The sequence below is a fragment of the Pyrgilauda ruficollis genome, unplaced genomic scaffold (assembly GCF_017590135.1).
Source record: "Pyrgilauda ruficollis isolate IOZ18807 unplaced genomic scaffold, ASM1759013v1 scaffold5, whole genome shotgun sequence".
Lineage (NCBI taxonomy): Eukaryota > Metazoa > Chordata > Aves > Passeriformes > Passeridae > Pyrgilauda > Pyrgilauda ruficollis.
In genome coordinates this window covers 12,336,951-12,354,470 of record NW_024526599.1, presented here as the reverse complement: position 1 = coordinate 12,354,470, position 17,520 = coordinate 12,336,951, and the positions used below count along the sequence as shown (strand labels likewise).

At 35.8% G+C, this 17,520-nt stretch overlaps 1 protein-coding gene across 1 annotated transcript in view; it reads right to left on the bottom strand.

Moving 5' to 3' along the window:
* The window catches only part of WDR17 (WD repeat domain 17), a 48,534-nt gene that overhangs the window by 18,855 nt on the left and 12,159 nt on the right, over positions 1–17,520 (bottom strand). The window contains exons 5-16 of the mRNA XM_041479854.1: positions 15,746–15,997; positions 14,866–14,988; positions 14,354–14,541; positions 12,898–13,066; positions 11,686–11,777; positions 7,318–7,400; positions 6,347–6,433; positions 5,476–5,640; positions 4,383–4,585; positions 4,097–4,246; positions 3,865–3,995; positions 1,947–2,072 (exon numbers count right to left, since the gene is read on the bottom strand). Coding sequence (XP_041335788.1) covers positions 1,947–2,072; positions 3,865–3,995; positions 4,097–4,246; positions 4,383–4,585; positions 5,476–5,640; positions 6,347–6,433; positions 7,318–7,400; positions 11,686–11,777; positions 12,898–13,066; positions 14,354–14,541; positions 14,866–14,988; positions 15,746–15,997 — 1,769 coding nt within the window. The remainder of the gene's footprint in view (positions 1–1,946; positions 2,073–3,864; positions 3,996–4,096; positions 4,247–4,382; positions 4,586–5,475; positions 5,641–6,346; positions 6,434–7,317; positions 7,401–11,685; positions 11,778–12,897; positions 13,067–14,353; positions 14,542–14,865; positions 14,989–15,745; positions 15,998–17,520) is intronic.

Genomic DNA, 17,520 nt, shown 5'->3' with positions numbered 1-17,520 from the left:
TGAAAATTGTACATATTACTATTATAATGATGTCCACACAAAGAAATAACAAAGACAGTAGGCTTAACTGGTAGACAACAAGCTCTGTGATTTGATCTGTCATCCCCATTAACCTTATGGCCAAGAAATTATTTATATTCCCAACTTCTGCAATTTTTATATTAGTTGGGAAGATAAGACTAAATTTCTTCACCTGGCATGGTCTGACAAACAAACTGCAACAGAATTATATGTACAGGGAAAAAAAAAAAAAAAAACAAACAAAAAATTCCCATTACAAGAATTCTCAGTTGAATTCTATCTTCAATGCACAATGATGGCATTTGGCTATTGTACAGGGAAAAAAAAAAAAAAAACAAACAAAAAAGGGAGATTCCTATTACAAGAATTCTCAGTTGAATTCTATCTTCAATGCACAATGATGGCATTTGGCTATTCATGACTTTGCAGAACCATATATGGAAGATGGAGAATGAATTTTGAACATTCTTCATCAAAGTAAACTGCCATGTAAACCAATGGCAGCTCCCAAGAATCCGTTTCGTTTTTTTTAAAAACATACTACATTATTTTTTTCCTCAGCACCTCTATATTTTTCATTATTTTCATGCTAAAGTCTCCAATGCATCCTCTCTGTTTACTAAAACCAGAAAAACAGTGTTGCTCTACATCCTTACTTCATCCTGAAATGTATAGGTGCTGCAGTGCCATTATTTAGTTCCTAAGGAAAAGAGAGTATTTGCAGTCCTCAAAAAGCAGTCAGCATTACTCTACCTCATACTTTCTCTTAAAGCTTCCAAACAAGATTCTAAGTCAGCAAGAAGGGGAAAAAATGCTTTTAATTAATGTGAACACTTAATCCAGATCCACAGAAAGACCAGCAATTACTGTAGTTACTCTAGGTCACTGGAGTTATAAATGCATGAAGTAATTTTGCAGGAGTAACCAGACTGCTGGCACTGCACAGGTCAAGATTTAATGTCTTCTCAGGCTAACTGGCTGAGAAAACTGTTGTTTTGGACACACAGACACACAAACAGAGCTTCATAGGATTAGCAGAGCAGCTACTATTATTACAGTCAACAACACTAATAAACTTTAATCACTTGAGTGTCATCAGTAACATAGGGCACTCTAAAAGAGCCTGTGATTTTGCAAAAGAGACAGCATGTAACAGCAAACAACAGGTGATACCTGGCAAGTATTAGGCCTGGGGCTGGCAAGTGCATTCCCTGATCCATACCAGTAGATCATCTTTCCGCTACTTACAAGCCAGTCATTAGAGTATGGGATTCTTTAGTACTCCTAAGAACTTCCTGACAGAATGATGAATCTTCAGATTCTACCCAAACTGTGTATCTGGTTGCATATTCATAAATGCAGCTACTAATAAATTTATGGCCTAGTACTTGAATTTCCTTTTCTCATCCAAGTCACTCTTAAGCTGTGTATCTGTATTAAGGACAGGTTCATGCCAATCCTTCTTCCAGAGAGCTACAAAACATACTTCTGCTGACTCTCCCTCATTCTCAGACATTAATTCCTCTGTCTATGCATCTGAACATAGTTACACACTTCATGTTTATACAATCAAATAATTTGACTTTACTGAATATAAAAGTACACTGTATGTAATAGGCAAGACAAATAGCTTCATAGCTGAAACTGTAGTGATGATTGCTTGCAATTGCTTTTAATTGTTTTGAAAAATGCTTTTCTAGTTAATAACTGTAACCTAGCATTTTAACACTGAGAATACATGAAGTCACACAGACTCAGCTAGATACTGTTGTAACAGACTAGTATTGCAGTGAAGAACTGGTATTACACAAATATCTTTGGATATGAAGTTGAGACCTTTTGTAAAGCACTGAATGTTATTTTTAAATGGCGAAATACTATAGGGACTAACAACCATTTTCACATACTGTTTGTGCTTCACTTACCAGTCTAAATCTAATGAGGTGTTTCATATGCATGATTCCTTTGCAGTAGTTTTGTGGAAGCAAACTGTCGTCCTGTCCCTTTATTACAGCAACCAAATCCCATAAATTTTTGCTGCCTCCTGGAGGCTAAAATTGTTAGGGAAGAAGAGTTTTATTACAGTTATGTACAAGAGAGAAATTTGAACTTATAAAGATATTGGAAAACATTTGTCAGTTAACTCCAAGAGATACAATTTCAGACAATTTGAATATTAGAACCTTTATTACGGAAACATGAGTCAGTTCAAGAGACTACAAGTCCTTCAGTCCTCTTGAAGGCTGTAAAGATACAGTGAGATCCATGAACCTATTTGGTTATGTGTGGATATAGCTGAGGGCTCACCATTAGTTTTCCCTTTTGCTCTCAAATAAATGCAAGCTATCTTGTGTCTACTGCTGGCACAAACCACCAGTCAGCTGCTGCCATGCAGGATCTGACCCAGGACCTGTTTACTACTTTCTATAAAACAAAGGCATGGGCCAGGTAGAAAAGAGCTTCAAGGCTTGACTGCCACAACCTGCCACTACCTTAATATTAAATCTTAAAATAGACATATTATATAGTATAACGGTATAGGCACAAAATAATTTTTTAAAAATAAATTTTAAGCATTTCTATTGGCCTTTGAATCAATCCTTCTGTAGAAACAGGACAACAGTTTTAACACTGAATGAAGTTTAGAAGAGAGTGAGTATTCAAAAGCTTAAAAAAAACCATGAAAACTTTGACCTAAAGAAGCTTTTCTAAGAATACCAGGATCACAAGTTTAGAAGTCAAATAATTTCTGAGCTGGTAAGAAGCATAAAATCCAACTAGGGAAACCTCACTCTCTCACCTCCCCTTAAAAAAAAAAAAAAAAAAAAAAGAGGACTATTCTCCTTTTTTTCTGTCCACTAAAACTCTTACTAGACTCCTCATAGTTTAGCACAATACCTCATTTTCAAAAAGCACTGCCCATACCTGATCAAAAAAGCTTTTGTTCTTGTAAAATTCTAGTATTCTTAAAAGAGTTTTACTGTCAAATAACAAGGGAAATCAAAATTTATAACTTCTGTAAAAAAATATATTTTTAACAAAAAAGAATCTAAGTTTGAAATTGAGAAAGATTGTTTCATTATTTCTAAATTATACACTTTAATTTAGCTAAAACTCAAACCAAATCTATTTTGGATGAACTAGGTCTTTTTAGGTCAGTGTTTTGATTTAAATTACAACAGTGTTTGACACAAGTTTCAGTAGTAGTAGAACCTGTAGTTCCAAGTAATTTTGTACTTGTTGCACCTCAAGTGCAGCTCCTATTCAGGTAAGAACTCACAGGAACACATAATTTTTAACTCATTTGCACTGAGAAGCTGCAGCAATTTATAGAATATATTACTCTGCAATGGAGAAAAAGCAGTAGATGGATACTGAGGCATAGGTCATCTGGATCTACAGCTCCTAAAACATAAAAAGCAGTTTGGGCACAGACACTGGGGCAGTTCAAACTTACCAGTAATGAGGATGTTCTTTTAAAAACTCTAATGCAGTTTGATTAAACACATAATTTTATTTTCTTCAATAGCAAATTGCTGTCAAATTAACTTTTCCTATAGAAAATTGTATTATTTCACTAATTTAAATTTGCAAAAAGGTGGTTTGTTTTTTGCAAAGTTGAATTAGTAAAATTTGTTTTTCACAACTGACAAGCAATTCAATCATGGACATTTTATATGCCAACATGTTAGGAAATAAATTTATTTCTGCCTATTTTCTAAGGTCCTTTCAAGAAAGAGTGAAAAAAATGGTAGAGAAAAAAGAAATCTCAATTTTGTAGATTGACTTCAGAAAAGAAAGTCATGCACATTGACAGCATCCCTAAGTTTGCAGAATACTTACTGAAAAAAATTCTGAAAACCACCTTAGTTTTTTTCCTTGAGGACTTCCTGACAATTTTTCCAATTCTTGTTTAATATCCCTGGAAACTTTACCACACAGCAAAGGAGGAGCTCCAGACTCCACGGCACGATCTAACACACACAAAAATTTATATATGAAATTAAAATAAGAAACAACCAAAGGAATAGAAATATTAACATAAAGAAAATGAAAACAATGGTTATTTGCTTACCTGTATTGCCAATAATATCATCCCAGCATCTGTCTGTTATGATATTTATTTGTAGAGGGTTTATAAGAGGTGTCAATGACCAGAGTCTCACAGTGGAATCACGAGAGCAAGATGCCATAGTAAATGGACGACTAGGATGACACGTTAATCCTAGTAGAGGGGATATTTAAAAATGTAGTCAAATAAGTTTATCTAATAACCTGTTTGATTAAACTACTTTATAAATTTCAAACCCTATTAGAATACATTTCAATACAGAAATTAAAAAAAAATTAAAAGATATTACCATATACATCTGCACCATGATCATAAACTGTGTCCAAACATGTTCCATCTCTTGTGTCCCAAACTCGAATTGTATAGTCCCAACTGCCAGATATTAGAAGGTAAGGAATTTCAGGATTCCACATCAGTCCCCGAACCGGAGCTGTATGTCCACTAAGAACATTTATACAAGCATCTTGTGTATAATCCCATATCCGAACGGTTCTGAAACAGGAGAAAAGAGGACAATCTACATCAGATCACCTATTGAAATATAATTAGCTCTCTACTTCAGCAATATTTTAAACTTCAAATTTATCAGAATATTTATTTGCATTACAACAGGGCTTAAAGAGTTGTAGTGAAAGGGGCTAAATCTGGCTGGCAACTGGTTAGCAGCAATGCTCCTCAGGGTTCAATTCTAGGGGCAGTCCTATTCAATGTATTTTATTGCCAAGAAGTTTGCTATCAAGTTGTCTTCTGTCATGAATCACTACACTATGAACTAAATAGATTTTGCTTCAAGAACAAACCTCGAATGATAATGGGAAAGCAATAGAAGCCAATACTCTAAACTTGACAAAATATCCTTTACAAATATATCTTGTATATTCTGCAGTGAAGTGGCTTAGAATCATAGAAAAATGCTTCCTTCTGCTTGCCATGGACTGATGTGCCCTCCCTCAAAAACAATGGCATCAAACCAAAAAACAGAAGGATCCAATACTCATTAAAATTCTCTGCAGATTCTACTTAAGTACACTTTTGAAAAATATCAAATAAGAGCAGGTCTTGCACCTGTTTCTTCAGATGTAATGCAAGCATGTGGTATCCTCCTTGTTCTATTCCTTGCAGTAACAGTATCAGGCACTGACCCTACTTTTGGGAAAGCACATAGAAACTTGCACTAGTGCAGCAGTTGTGACTATTTTAGATAATGATCCTGCTGTCCAAATACTACATAAAACTAAGAGCAGAGATAAAACCTGGATCTGAACAAGCCAGAGATTTAGGTTATTAATTATGGACAACTCCATTGAGTTTCACTCACTATGTGAGTTTCTCCAATAGTCCTGCTTGAGGTTTAAGTTTTCGAATAGTTCAGAAATACTCACCCATCATCAGAGCCACTGCAGAGGATTCCTTCTCTGAGAGGAGACCACCGCACATGAAACACCTTTGCAGTATGCCCAGTAAAAACTTTCAATGGTTGATCAGAGCTGGTTGCCAAGTAGTAAACACGAACATTTTTATCCTCACAACCGGTAGCTATCATATCTCTGCAAAATAAAACCAGCAAAATCCTTGCTCACAGAGATGATGAATGCCTTTTAAATTAAAAAAAAAAATATGATGTGCAATTTTCAATTTTTTTTTTAAATAGCAACTTTTTGCTTCTCCTTCATCTCTTCAAGATGTAGGTATTGATAATCCAATTAAAAAAACTAAATCATAAACAACCTGATAAAGATCCTTTAGTTGCAATGAGGAATATATTTGCACTCATCTGACTATGCACCCAATACACAACTATTATTTAATTGAATTACTATAATTTTTTTTTTTACAAAAAACTGTCATGTCATTATTAGGAATTATCTACAAAATTTACATATAATCACAATGTATTTAGTTGTCTGCTTCATTTTCCCCTTAGTAGTCATTACAAGGACACCAATCTTCACCCCTCTTTCCTGGTATTGAATGTCTTCCCCCCCCCTCCCCATTATATATTCAGCTAGATAATTTTTTTCCACTCATCAATATGAAATGATCTTCCTTTGAAAGTTAAGAAAGTTCATGGTAGTCAATGACATATACTACTGGGAAGAGAGAGCTGCTATAGGCATATCCTGCTTTGGAAGAGATCATTTCAGTATTTTGCTATCACAGTGAATATCACATTCTAGATAAATTTGTGTTACTTTACTGGTAATCTATTTAAATAGTAAATATTGTCAATTCTTTGGGTTAATTTTTACTTACTTGTTGTTTTGACTCCAATCACAGCCAAACACTGCAGCTGGATGTTTGTACTTGTGAAGAACATTGCCATCAATGGTTCGAATAATACTGAAAGCAATTACAATGTGATATTATAAGGAAAAATACATTCTGGGTAGGCTATCCAAAATTAAGTTTTATTCTGTGCAAATAAACCAGAGAGCAAAAAGATACACACAAAGAATTGGAGAAACAGCCACAAACAATATTGGCCCTTCAATCACAACATTTAACTGGATGTTGATTTTTTTTTTTTTTGACTTCAGTTATCTGTGTTTCTAGAGGGGCTTTAAAGACGTTCACTGTGGTACATCTTTCAAGACAGGATCTCATTGCCCAGAATCAAAGTTGTAGTCATGGTTTTAAGGTACAAATAGATCTTTATGAATTAAAAAGAAGGTTGATTGTTTTCTAAAATTTCTGCCCATTATGTTCGAGCTGGAATGACACAGGTAGCAGAGGAAACAAATGAAGAAAGATTTTTAAAATCTCTTGTACTGAAACACAATATATGCAAAACTGGTTTCAATGGATATTCATGCATTTTTAGAAATGAGGTATTATACTCCTGTGATAACACACCTGTAGTTATTTCATTCTAAAATAGTACTTTTTAGTCCTTGAAACAACAAAGTAAAAAAAAATTTTTAAAGTTGGCTGTCTTTTGAAAAGTGTCATCTACAGATAAGAAACCTAGAAGGATATTCTTGTCCAAATAAAAATAACTATTTAGTTTCACTATCAGTGTGTCTTAGACACTATTCCATTTGAAAACACTACCTTTATTTTTTTCTTAAGATCATGAAAAATGTACACTAGCAAGTACAGAAGAGTAATAGAATTTAAGTTTTGTCCAGTAAGAAAATTTTTTAAATTAATTACTGAGAGTACTGTCAAAATTTATGGACTTGAGAAGTGCATTTAGCAATTTTTTTTCTTCCAATAACACTCACCAAAATCCATCACTGCTGCAGGTTGCTATTCTTTTGGAATCTTTATGACTCCAGGCAATGCAGAAGATTCCATTCTTTCCATGCTTCAAAAAATGCAAAATACCTATCAATAAGAAATAATTCACCCCTTTTTCTCTCATCTATTGACTCATATTTTTTACTTTATTCTCCTGTGGTCTTCAGCCCTTTTTGTCCCAGTACAGTAAACTGTACAAAACCACATTATAATGAGTACCCAATATAAGCTGGATGTTTGAGAATCCAAGTCCAAAACACTGGGACTATGGGGATAAGTAGTAAAACTGCTACAGCCTCCAGCATCTAAGAGACAAAACTGGGTCAAGCTGAAGAATGAGCAATCCGTAACTATATACACCTGAAGCTTAAATGAAGAACACTGTGGACAATCAAGAGGGACCTTTGGGCCTTGGGGCAACGGCTCAAGGGATGTAAAGCACAAGTTGTTTTCTCTTCTGTCCTGCCAGTTGCAGGGAATGATGTGGCAAGAAACAGGAAGATCATGCAGATGAACAACTGGACTTGATGCTGGTGTTACCAGCACAATTTTGGGGGTTTTGATCATGGGTCAGTTTATACAACACCGAGCCTGCTGGCAACAAAGAGAACAAGGAGTTTAGTTCAGGAGTTCATAGGGCTCACTGCAAGAGCTTTAAAGTAGTTTAGAAAGCGACCAGGGCCAGGCTTGCCAGAGAGAATGTGTAGGGAAGGGGAGAACAATAGAAACCACTCTAGTAGCATTAGGAGGCTTAAGAGGCAGTACCTGGAGCAAGCACAAGCAGCCAAAAACATAATCACTAGACAGGACTACGGGGCATCCCTTTGCACCACCACTGGGATGTGGACAGAATCAAATACTTCTATTAGGTGCCTGTACCCCAACACACGCAGTATGGGGAACAAACTGGATGAACTAGAGATCTGTGTGCAGTGACAGGCCTTTGACTGCACTGTGATTACAGAGACACAATGGGATAGCTCGCATGGCTGAAATGTTGCCACAAAAGGCTATACAATGTTTAGGAAAGACAGGCCAGGAAGTCACATAGGTGGAATTTCCCCCTGTGTGAGACAACATTTAGGACATATCAAGCTCTATCTTGGGGTGGATGATGGGCAAGTCGAGAGCTTATGGTTTGGACAAAACACTGTTGTGGGTGTTTGCTGTAGGCTGCCTGATAGGTAAAAGGAAGTGGATGAAGCCTTCTACAGACAGCTACAAGCAGCCCCAAAGTCATTGGCACTAGTTCTTCTGGGACACTTTAACTACCCTCATATCTGCTGGAGAAGCAACACAGTGAAGCACAAAGAGTCCCAGAGGTTCCTGGAAAGTGTTAATGGCAACTTCCTGTCACAGGTCATGTAGGATCCCACAAGGAATGTTGTGCTGCTTGAATCTCATACTAACAAACAGGGAAAGTGTTGTGGAAGATGTGAAGGCTGGGGGCAACCTTGGCTGCAGTGACCATTGAGACTGTGGAGTTCAGTATCAGGCAAGGTGGAAGCAGGGCAGCAAGATACAATCATAGACTTCAGGAGATCTACCTTTAGTCTCTTCAGGGATTTTCTTTGAACAGTTCCATGGGAACATGCCTTGCAGGGAAAAAGGGTCCAAGAGAATCAGTTGATATTCAAGGATCACTTCCTCCAGGCTCAAGAACAATGCACCCCAATGAGCAAGAAACAGGAAAGAGGGCAAGAGATCATGGATGACCAAGGAACTTCTGTCATTACTTAACTGCATGTAGGAAATGCACAGGGGATAGAAGTAGGATCAGCCCACTTGGAATTAATATAGAGAGGTTGGCAAAATAAGCAGAAATGAGATAAGGAAGACAAAGGCTCATCTGGAATTAAATTTGGCCAAGGATATCAAGGACAAGAGGTAGTGCTTCTTCAACTCCATTAATAACAAAACGAAAAACAAGGATAACGTAGGCCCATTACTAAATCAAGGAGGGACTCTGGTGGCAGAGGATACAGAAAAGGCAGAGTTATTGAACACCTTCTTTTCAACAGTCTTCACTGACAGAACCAGCTCTCAGGAATCTCTGACTCAAGGGACCAGCATAGAAGAATGCTGGAAGGAAGACATTCCCTTGATCAAAATGAACTGGGTTAGAGAACACACAGACAAACTTGATATCCACAGGTTCATGGGCCCTGACAGGATGCATCCACAAATGCTGAAAGAGTATCACCATAGGGAGGCTGCTCATGGTCATCTTTGAAAGGAAGGCTGTGGCAATCAGGAGAGGTGTTTGAGATGAGGACTGTAAGAAAGCAAATGTCACTCCAGTCTTCAAAAAGAAAGAGGAAGACCCAGGGAACTACTAGCCAATTAGCCTCACCTCAATGGATGATGAGAGGATAGCAGTGCATATTGCCCACCTTGATTTTGGCAAGAATTTCAACATTGTCTCTCACAAAGTCCTCATAGTCAATCTCAGGAAGTGTGGACAGTGAGGTGGATTGAAAACTAGTTGAACAGCAGATCCCAGAGGGTTGTAATCAGTGGCACAGGGTCTAGTTGTAGGCCTATTACTAGTGGTGGCCCTCAGGATTCAATACTGGTCCCAGAATTGTTTAGCTTGTTCATCAATGACTTGATGAAGGGGCAGATGTGTCCTCAGCAAGTTGACTGATGACACAAAGCTGGGAGGAGTGGCTGATACCCCAGAGCACTGTGCAGCCCTTCAGAGGGACCTTGGCAGGTTGGAGAGATGGGCAGAGAGGAACCAGCTGAAATTCAACAAAGGCAAATGCAGGGTCCTGCACCTGGGGAAGAATAAACTCATTACCAGCTCAGGCTGGGAGCAACCTGCTGGAAAGCAGCTCTGTGGAGAACGTCCTGGGGGTTCTGGTGGACACCAAGCTGTCCATGAGCCATCAGTGTGACCTTGTGGCCAAGAGGACAGTGGTGTTCTGGGGTGCATTAGGAAGAGTATTCCAGCAGGGCAATGGAGATGATCCTGCTCTTCTACTCTGCCCTGGAGAGGACATTGGAGTATTGTGCTCAGTTTTGTCCTTCTCAGTACAAGAGAGATTTGTGGAGAGGGTCCAATAGGGGTCAACAAAAATGATTTCTCTTACAAGAAAAGGCTGAGAGAGCTGGGCCTATTCAGTCTTGAAAAGTCACAACTGAGAGGTGATCAATGAGGACAGATCAATGTCTGTCAGTATGTGATGGGAGCATGCCAAGAGGATGGAGCCAGGCTCTGCTCAGTAGTGCCAAGCAAGAGGCAATGGGCAGAAACTGATGCACAAGAAGTTCCAACTGAACAGGAGGAAGAACTTCTCTATTGTGTAAGTGACCAAGCACTGGAACAGATTGTCCTGAGAGGTTGGGGAGTCTCCTCTCTGCAGATGTTCCAGAACTATCTGGATGCAACCCTGTGCAAAGTGTTCTAGAATGACCTTGCTTGAGCAAGGAGGTTGGACCAGATGACTCCCTGTTGTCCCTTCCAATGTTAATTATTCAGTCAGTCTGAATAAAGGTAAGTTACTTGTTGGAATAATGAAGTATGTGGGCATGAAAAATTGTGGTATGAGAAAACTTAACTGGGATGTGTATCAGGACCAGTATTACAGAAAAGATATTTAGTAGCACAAATACCAATATCAGTATTAGAATGCCAGAACTCCTGAAGGTAGGTATCCTTGCTTTCTGCTTGTGTCTCTCCTCACTCCCCTACCTCTCTCTTAAAGAGCATCCCTTGTACATTGATGTGGATCCTATACTTAAATGATTATGTCTGTATAATCTGAAGATCACAACTATATACTGGGAATGCACAAAATAGTGTAAAATACTACAACATAGTATTACACAACTCCTTCTGCCAATAAAAATTATACTACTATTTCAGGCCTTAAAAATGTCTGGATAAATTTCAGGTAATACAAGGCAAGCCACTAAATAAGTCATACTGCTTAGTGTGCTGCAAAATCGAGTTTTATGGATCTAGACTGCAGGTACTGAAAGTTTTTTCTGGCCCTTATGTTTGAAAATACAGAACACAGTTTTCATTTTGATGCTGAGTCTGTATATCCATATATGTTTACACAGTTAAGGAATCAGCAATGCTTTTGCCATGTATCCCTACAGGACCAATTTTAAGATAATGGAGTCCATCTGGTGCTTCACCACTCTCGTATCACAAATCCAATCTGAGGAAGTAAAAATACTTCTGCCACACATGTAAACTGGCACCTACATAACTCCATGAAGTTTTATACTATAGCACCTTTTAAAAACATAAGTCCTTTGGCCATCTGTATTTATGGACACTAGAGGGAATGACTAACTTACATTTCATATAGACCAAAAAAGTAGTAAACTCATCTTACCTCACTGAATCTGGTTATCATTTTGCCTTTTCGAACATCCCAGATAAAGCCACCATTTCTGGATGTTCCACCTGCTATGCAGTTAAGATTTCCTAAAGAGAGATGTTTGTAAAATATTACCATAATTATAAAATCACTATATTTTTTGACAGTGGTTCTACTTTAAATTGAAGAAATATAATATGAACATAAGACATCAATGGTACATGAACATGAGTTTTCCATAGTTTAGGGGCAGCATTTGCTACTAAGTCACAAACACCAATTTCAGTGACAGCCTGACCTGTTTTTCTACATTCTGGTTTTGAGAAATGGTCAAATAAAAATTGTATTCCTGTAAAAAGTGTCTTAATGCTTGCTAAAAGTCTTGCATGTAAGAAATTAATGATCATGATGCATATGATTCAAACTGAGAGGTAACCTCAATGTTTCAAGCCTAAAGTTGTAATAACTAGAGCATTTTCCTTTAAAGTTCCGTACATATAAAGACAAATCATACAAATGAGAGAGAACACCTAACAGTATTTTGTTTTCTTAATCTTGCACCACTGCAAGAGTTTAAAAGTGCAGGTGAGAAGAGAGAGATGAATTATTTAGATTTTTAAAAGATACATCTGCTGTCCAAAGAAATAAAACGCATCAGGGAAGTCAACTTATTGTCCACTATTGACAGCTATCAGAAGTGTATTTTCAGGTACACCAAAGGAGGTTACAGGACAGCTTTGAACATGAAATTTCCCAGTGAGTCCAGTGATTTGTGAAAGAAAAAGTAGATGCTTTGCAGAAAAGACACTTCCTATTCTAATAAGTTTAAAACGGAGTTTTTCAGTGATTAGACTCCTACATAAAGAAGTAAGAAAAAGAGCTAACTACATACGTTCCACTATTTCAGCACAAAATATAATCTGAATTCCATTAAGTAGCTGCTTCTCATGCAAAGCAGGACATTTTTTTCATCTGCAAAATGCCATGTTAGAAAAGTTCCAGTGATTTTTCTCCCTCCATTCTGAGTATGAAATACTGGAAGCATTACTCAAAGGGTAAGCTTCAGCAAGATTTGAAATATTGAATTCTACTGGTTTCACTGATAATTAAGTTTTGTTTAAACCTTAGAAGACGGCCTTTCTATATAAAACTAATACTTTGATATGACAAATTCTGCAGTTAATGCTAATTCAAAGAACATTTAGACATACCGCAAAATATTCTTACCTGGAGCCCAAGAAATGGAATAAATAACCCCCTCATTACCAGGAGATGTATAAACCGCTGATAAAGTATTTATGTCCCAAACTTTTATTGTGCCATCAAATGAAGCTGTAGCAAGAAGATCAGGGTTATCAGGTTTGAATTTGCAATCAAAGATGGTCTCAACATGTCCCTTAAATGAAACAAATATTTAATCCATTTTTATTACATTTGATTTTCTTCATAAGTCCAACTCTAGATCAAACTCTAAAATACATTGTATTTCATTTAACTGTCAGGTCAATTAAGAGTTCCAAAACCCTTTTATATTTAGGCTTATCAGTCAAAATTAAAAGGCATAAAATAACTTCAACTATAACATGCTCTTTCATACATTATTATTAAAAACAGAAAAATTATTTCCTGAAACCACAGGGTATGCAATGCCAGGAACTTTTTAGCATTTTCTGTTGGAAATATGTTGCTAAAATATTAAATTAAAAAATTAAGCAAAAAAAAACCAAAAACCCCAAAACCTTAATTTTTAAAAACAGGAACAGTTTTTCCCTTTTGGTAAAAAGTACCTGACTAAAAAAACAAAGCTCAGTATATTAAATGTGTTCTACAAGTTGTCTAGTGCCCCACTGAATATTCTGTGTTTCTAGATACAGTCTATGCTCTATTGCAGCTTAAACTTCAATCCATCAGTTTTAATGTATCGATTGGTTGATTTCCAAGACATGCATTTGTAGAATTTAAGTTGATAAATATATGAAACGCAAGTATTAAGTAAGAATTTTTTTTGAAGCCTCAGTTGCTTTACAGGACCAAACCAAATAAAAATGGAAAGAGAAAACCAACCAGCAGCTTCTATTCAAATGCATATGAGAGTACAGCTGAAAATTATTTGAGCTTTGTTTGTTTGGTTTTTTTTTTCAGTGAAAAGGGAACTTGGAAAGAGGAAAAGAAAAATATTCTCAATAATGTCAATAACCAAAAGCCTGGTGTAGAAAAGGGTCATCTAATATATATTAAACCAATTGCTGAATTTCAGCTTCAAAGAGAATTTAATAATTCTTTGTAATGTTAAACTGAGTGCATTCACCATATAGCTCTCTGATTTTACTTAAACTTTTATTCTGAATTATAGAAAACCCACTAGAGAAAATTTCTGAGAAGATCATCAAACTAAAATTTCATTAAAAAAAATAAACAACCTAAAAACGAGTCTGTAAATCTTTATTTCTGTTTAAAAAAAAAAAAAACCTGTCAGAATACTTCTAACAGAATTCAGTAATTTCCAATAAAAGATTACTTTAAACTTCACAACTGTCATTTTGTTTCCTAGAAATTTAGTCTCTATTTAACAATAGAAACTGCTCCATGGTACTGCAAAGACTTCATTATCCCGTTTTTTGCTGTTATAAGAAAGTGCATAAGGCAAATAAACTCTCTATTCAAAGACAGAGATGAACCATACCAAATCTCTAAGGAAATCCCACTTTTTGGCTCCCATGTCATAAAGCCCCACTCCACCATCCATGAAGCAACAGACGGTATGACCAGGAGGAAGAGAAAATGCTTGGTTTTGGGTTAAAGTTGGAGGAGGAACAGCCTCACTTGTTGAAGATGTATGGTGATTTTTAGTAGGATACTGTGATGAACATGCTTAATAATATAAAACAAAAGACAAAGAGAGAAGTTTATTTCTTATTTCAATAATGAGGGAAATTATAAAGAGTAAAATGCTTGTATTCTAGTAAGATTTAAAAGAAAAGAAATGGAGAATTCCTGTATGAAGCCTGTCCCACTAAAGAAGGACCTTATAAAGTACTTGATCCTTTATGCATTTGTCTAATGCACTAGCAGCAGAAGGTACTTTAATTAAGAACTAAATAGCTGACCAATGCTACAGAGATTGATCTGGACTCATAAATAAGATTTTCTTAAGTTGCAGCCATTACAAAGAATAACAACCAAAATTACACTTACACTTTTTTTTTGGAGGAGAACTTAGCACATGCAAGCCATGGAAACCAGTTTGCTTCAATTTAAAATTATCTATAGGTGTTGTACGTGAAACATTCCAAACACGTAACACACCAACCTGAGAATCTGAGGTTAAAAAAAAAACAAAACAAAACAAAACAGAGGTGTGTAGTTTGAGGACTGATTTATACAAAAATACAGCAGTGAATTAAACTTCAAGTCCTAAAAATAATTTTACAAGCAGGCACCATCAACTCCATAGAATCATAGAATAGTTAGGGTTAGAGGGAACCTCTGGAGATCATCTAGTGTAACATCCATGGCATCCTATTTATCCTCCATTCACCACCATGGCCATATCACTATTAACAACAATCTTTATTAACATTAGTTACTTAAACACAGATAAATTCTACCTCTTTTTTTATAAAATATTCTGCTAGTCTTAAATTCTTTATTCATTAGTTCAATCTGAGCCATAATGACTATGGTGTAGAAAAGAGGCAGGAATTAGATTCTTTTCTTCTTTTAATTTTTTAAATCTCTGAAGTGACATCAATTAGTACAAAGCATTTTTATTCTTATTCCCAAAGGAATTAATTTTTTTTTTGCTAAAGCATGCATAAGGAAAACATTATTTAGCATAGAAAAATTGTAGAAAGTCACATATTTATGTAGCTAATATTTTTTAAACATGAAAAAACTGCTCAGTGTAGTTTTATTATTTTCTGGTTTTGTGTTATGGTCTTTTTCTGTAAAATTGATGTATGCTTCTAATTGTAAAAATATTATGAAACAGAAAAAATCAAATTTGGAGTATCAATTTTTGATACTCAGTCCTGTATTTGTTATCTTTGTATAAATCAAGAAATAAAAGCCTTACCTCCAGTTATAAACATTCCAGGTGCACTAGAAACCCAGGCTAAACACTGAACAGATGCTGCTGCACTGGGAAAACTAAAAGTTGTGATACAGGACAGAGATTCAGAATCAACTAGTCGAATACCATTATGTAAATTAGCAACAAGAAGGTAATCAGTTGACAAAGGGTCCCACTCCAGAGCTGTAACTGGATCCTCTTCATCTGTTCCTTCAAGAGACTCTGGTCTTAAGACATGTTTCTGATTTTTAGAACCTTGAAAGTGCACAAGAAAACAGGTTATTTAAAAATTAAATCAAATATATCCTTTCAATAGTTACAAGGTTGGCAAAGATAATTTCTTCCTGCCTTCCTGAATTTTTTACTAGCCTGCTCTATTGTCTGTAGCAATAAAAATAATGAAGCTGTCTTTGCAATATTTGACTTATTACTTTTTCTGTCAGATTTGACTTTATGTTTAATACAGCAGGAAACAGAAACATCTATTGGATTTATAAACATAATTTTATAGGAAAGGAAAGTATGTCAAATCATATACATTGTTCTAATAATTTCTGTGAGTAAAGTTCTGCAGCACAGCATAAAATACAAGCCATTTGAGTGCAAGTAAATCTTCACACCACAGCAAATATAGGCAAAATAAAGGCAGTAAGAACCAGAAAAACTCTGTGGCAGTAAAGGGCTTTTCTGAAGAACTGCCTTAAGACATTTTTTCTTCTTTAAAACTATGTGTGCAGCTATGAAGTGTTTATAGATTCTGTAGCCAAAACAGAAGATTAAGTATCTAGTCTGACACCTACAAAAAAGACTACGTGCTTCACTTGATGATCTATATTACTGAAACCCACATTTTTAATATCCTATTTATTGCCCACTTTTTCTCTTTACAGAGAGATTAATCTTAGTTGTATAAGGCAGTGTACAGTCCAAATGAAATAGATCTGTATTTCTGAAGTTGTGATCTTATAAAAAAAGATACTGCTTTTCTAGAAATAAGGAATCTACACCTTCCATTATTCATCTTCAATCTAATTTTCAATTTTAGTACTGACTCATACACATTACATCTAAGGCAACTTAATAAAATCAGGTACCAGAGATGGGAGAAATAATTTAAGACTGCACAACAATTAACAATAAACCAATTTTTTGTTTCCATTTCTTTTTCACTCCTCTGAAGCATTGAGAATAACAGCAGAAGTATGATAATTGCTTTAATTTGCCAAAAACTTGAGAACTCACACTTTTTATAAACAATGTCCCCTGCTTACATTACAGATCACCTTTTAGTTTTACTGCAAATCAACACTGAAATGAAAAACAAGAACAAACAACAAAGCAGAATTCTCTTTTTTCAGCTAGCTATACAAGAACTAAAAGCAAAAAGTCCTCGAGTGACTGAAGCCATCCATTTTCAAACACTTCAGCCCCAAGAAAGTACAACCACCTGGTGGGAGAATATGAGTATCTACCTAAAAGTAATTGAGTTTTACCTGTGTTTCAAAAAAAAGAGTCTAAAACCAAACCTCATGAAAACCCTAACTTAAATTTTGTTTTCCATTAAAAGAAGACATGAACAGTATGAATCATGCAACTGAGTCACACGTCATTTAAGTAAGCTGTGCTTATTTTGAGAACAAATGAAAGGGAAAACATTTGGCTCTATATGACTGCACTGAACTTCCCTAAGAATTGGGTATTAATCTTATATTCTTGCATGTATTTTCTTTACACTAAATGTTCTGATACATTAATGCATAGTCTAGAGTTAATAAGAA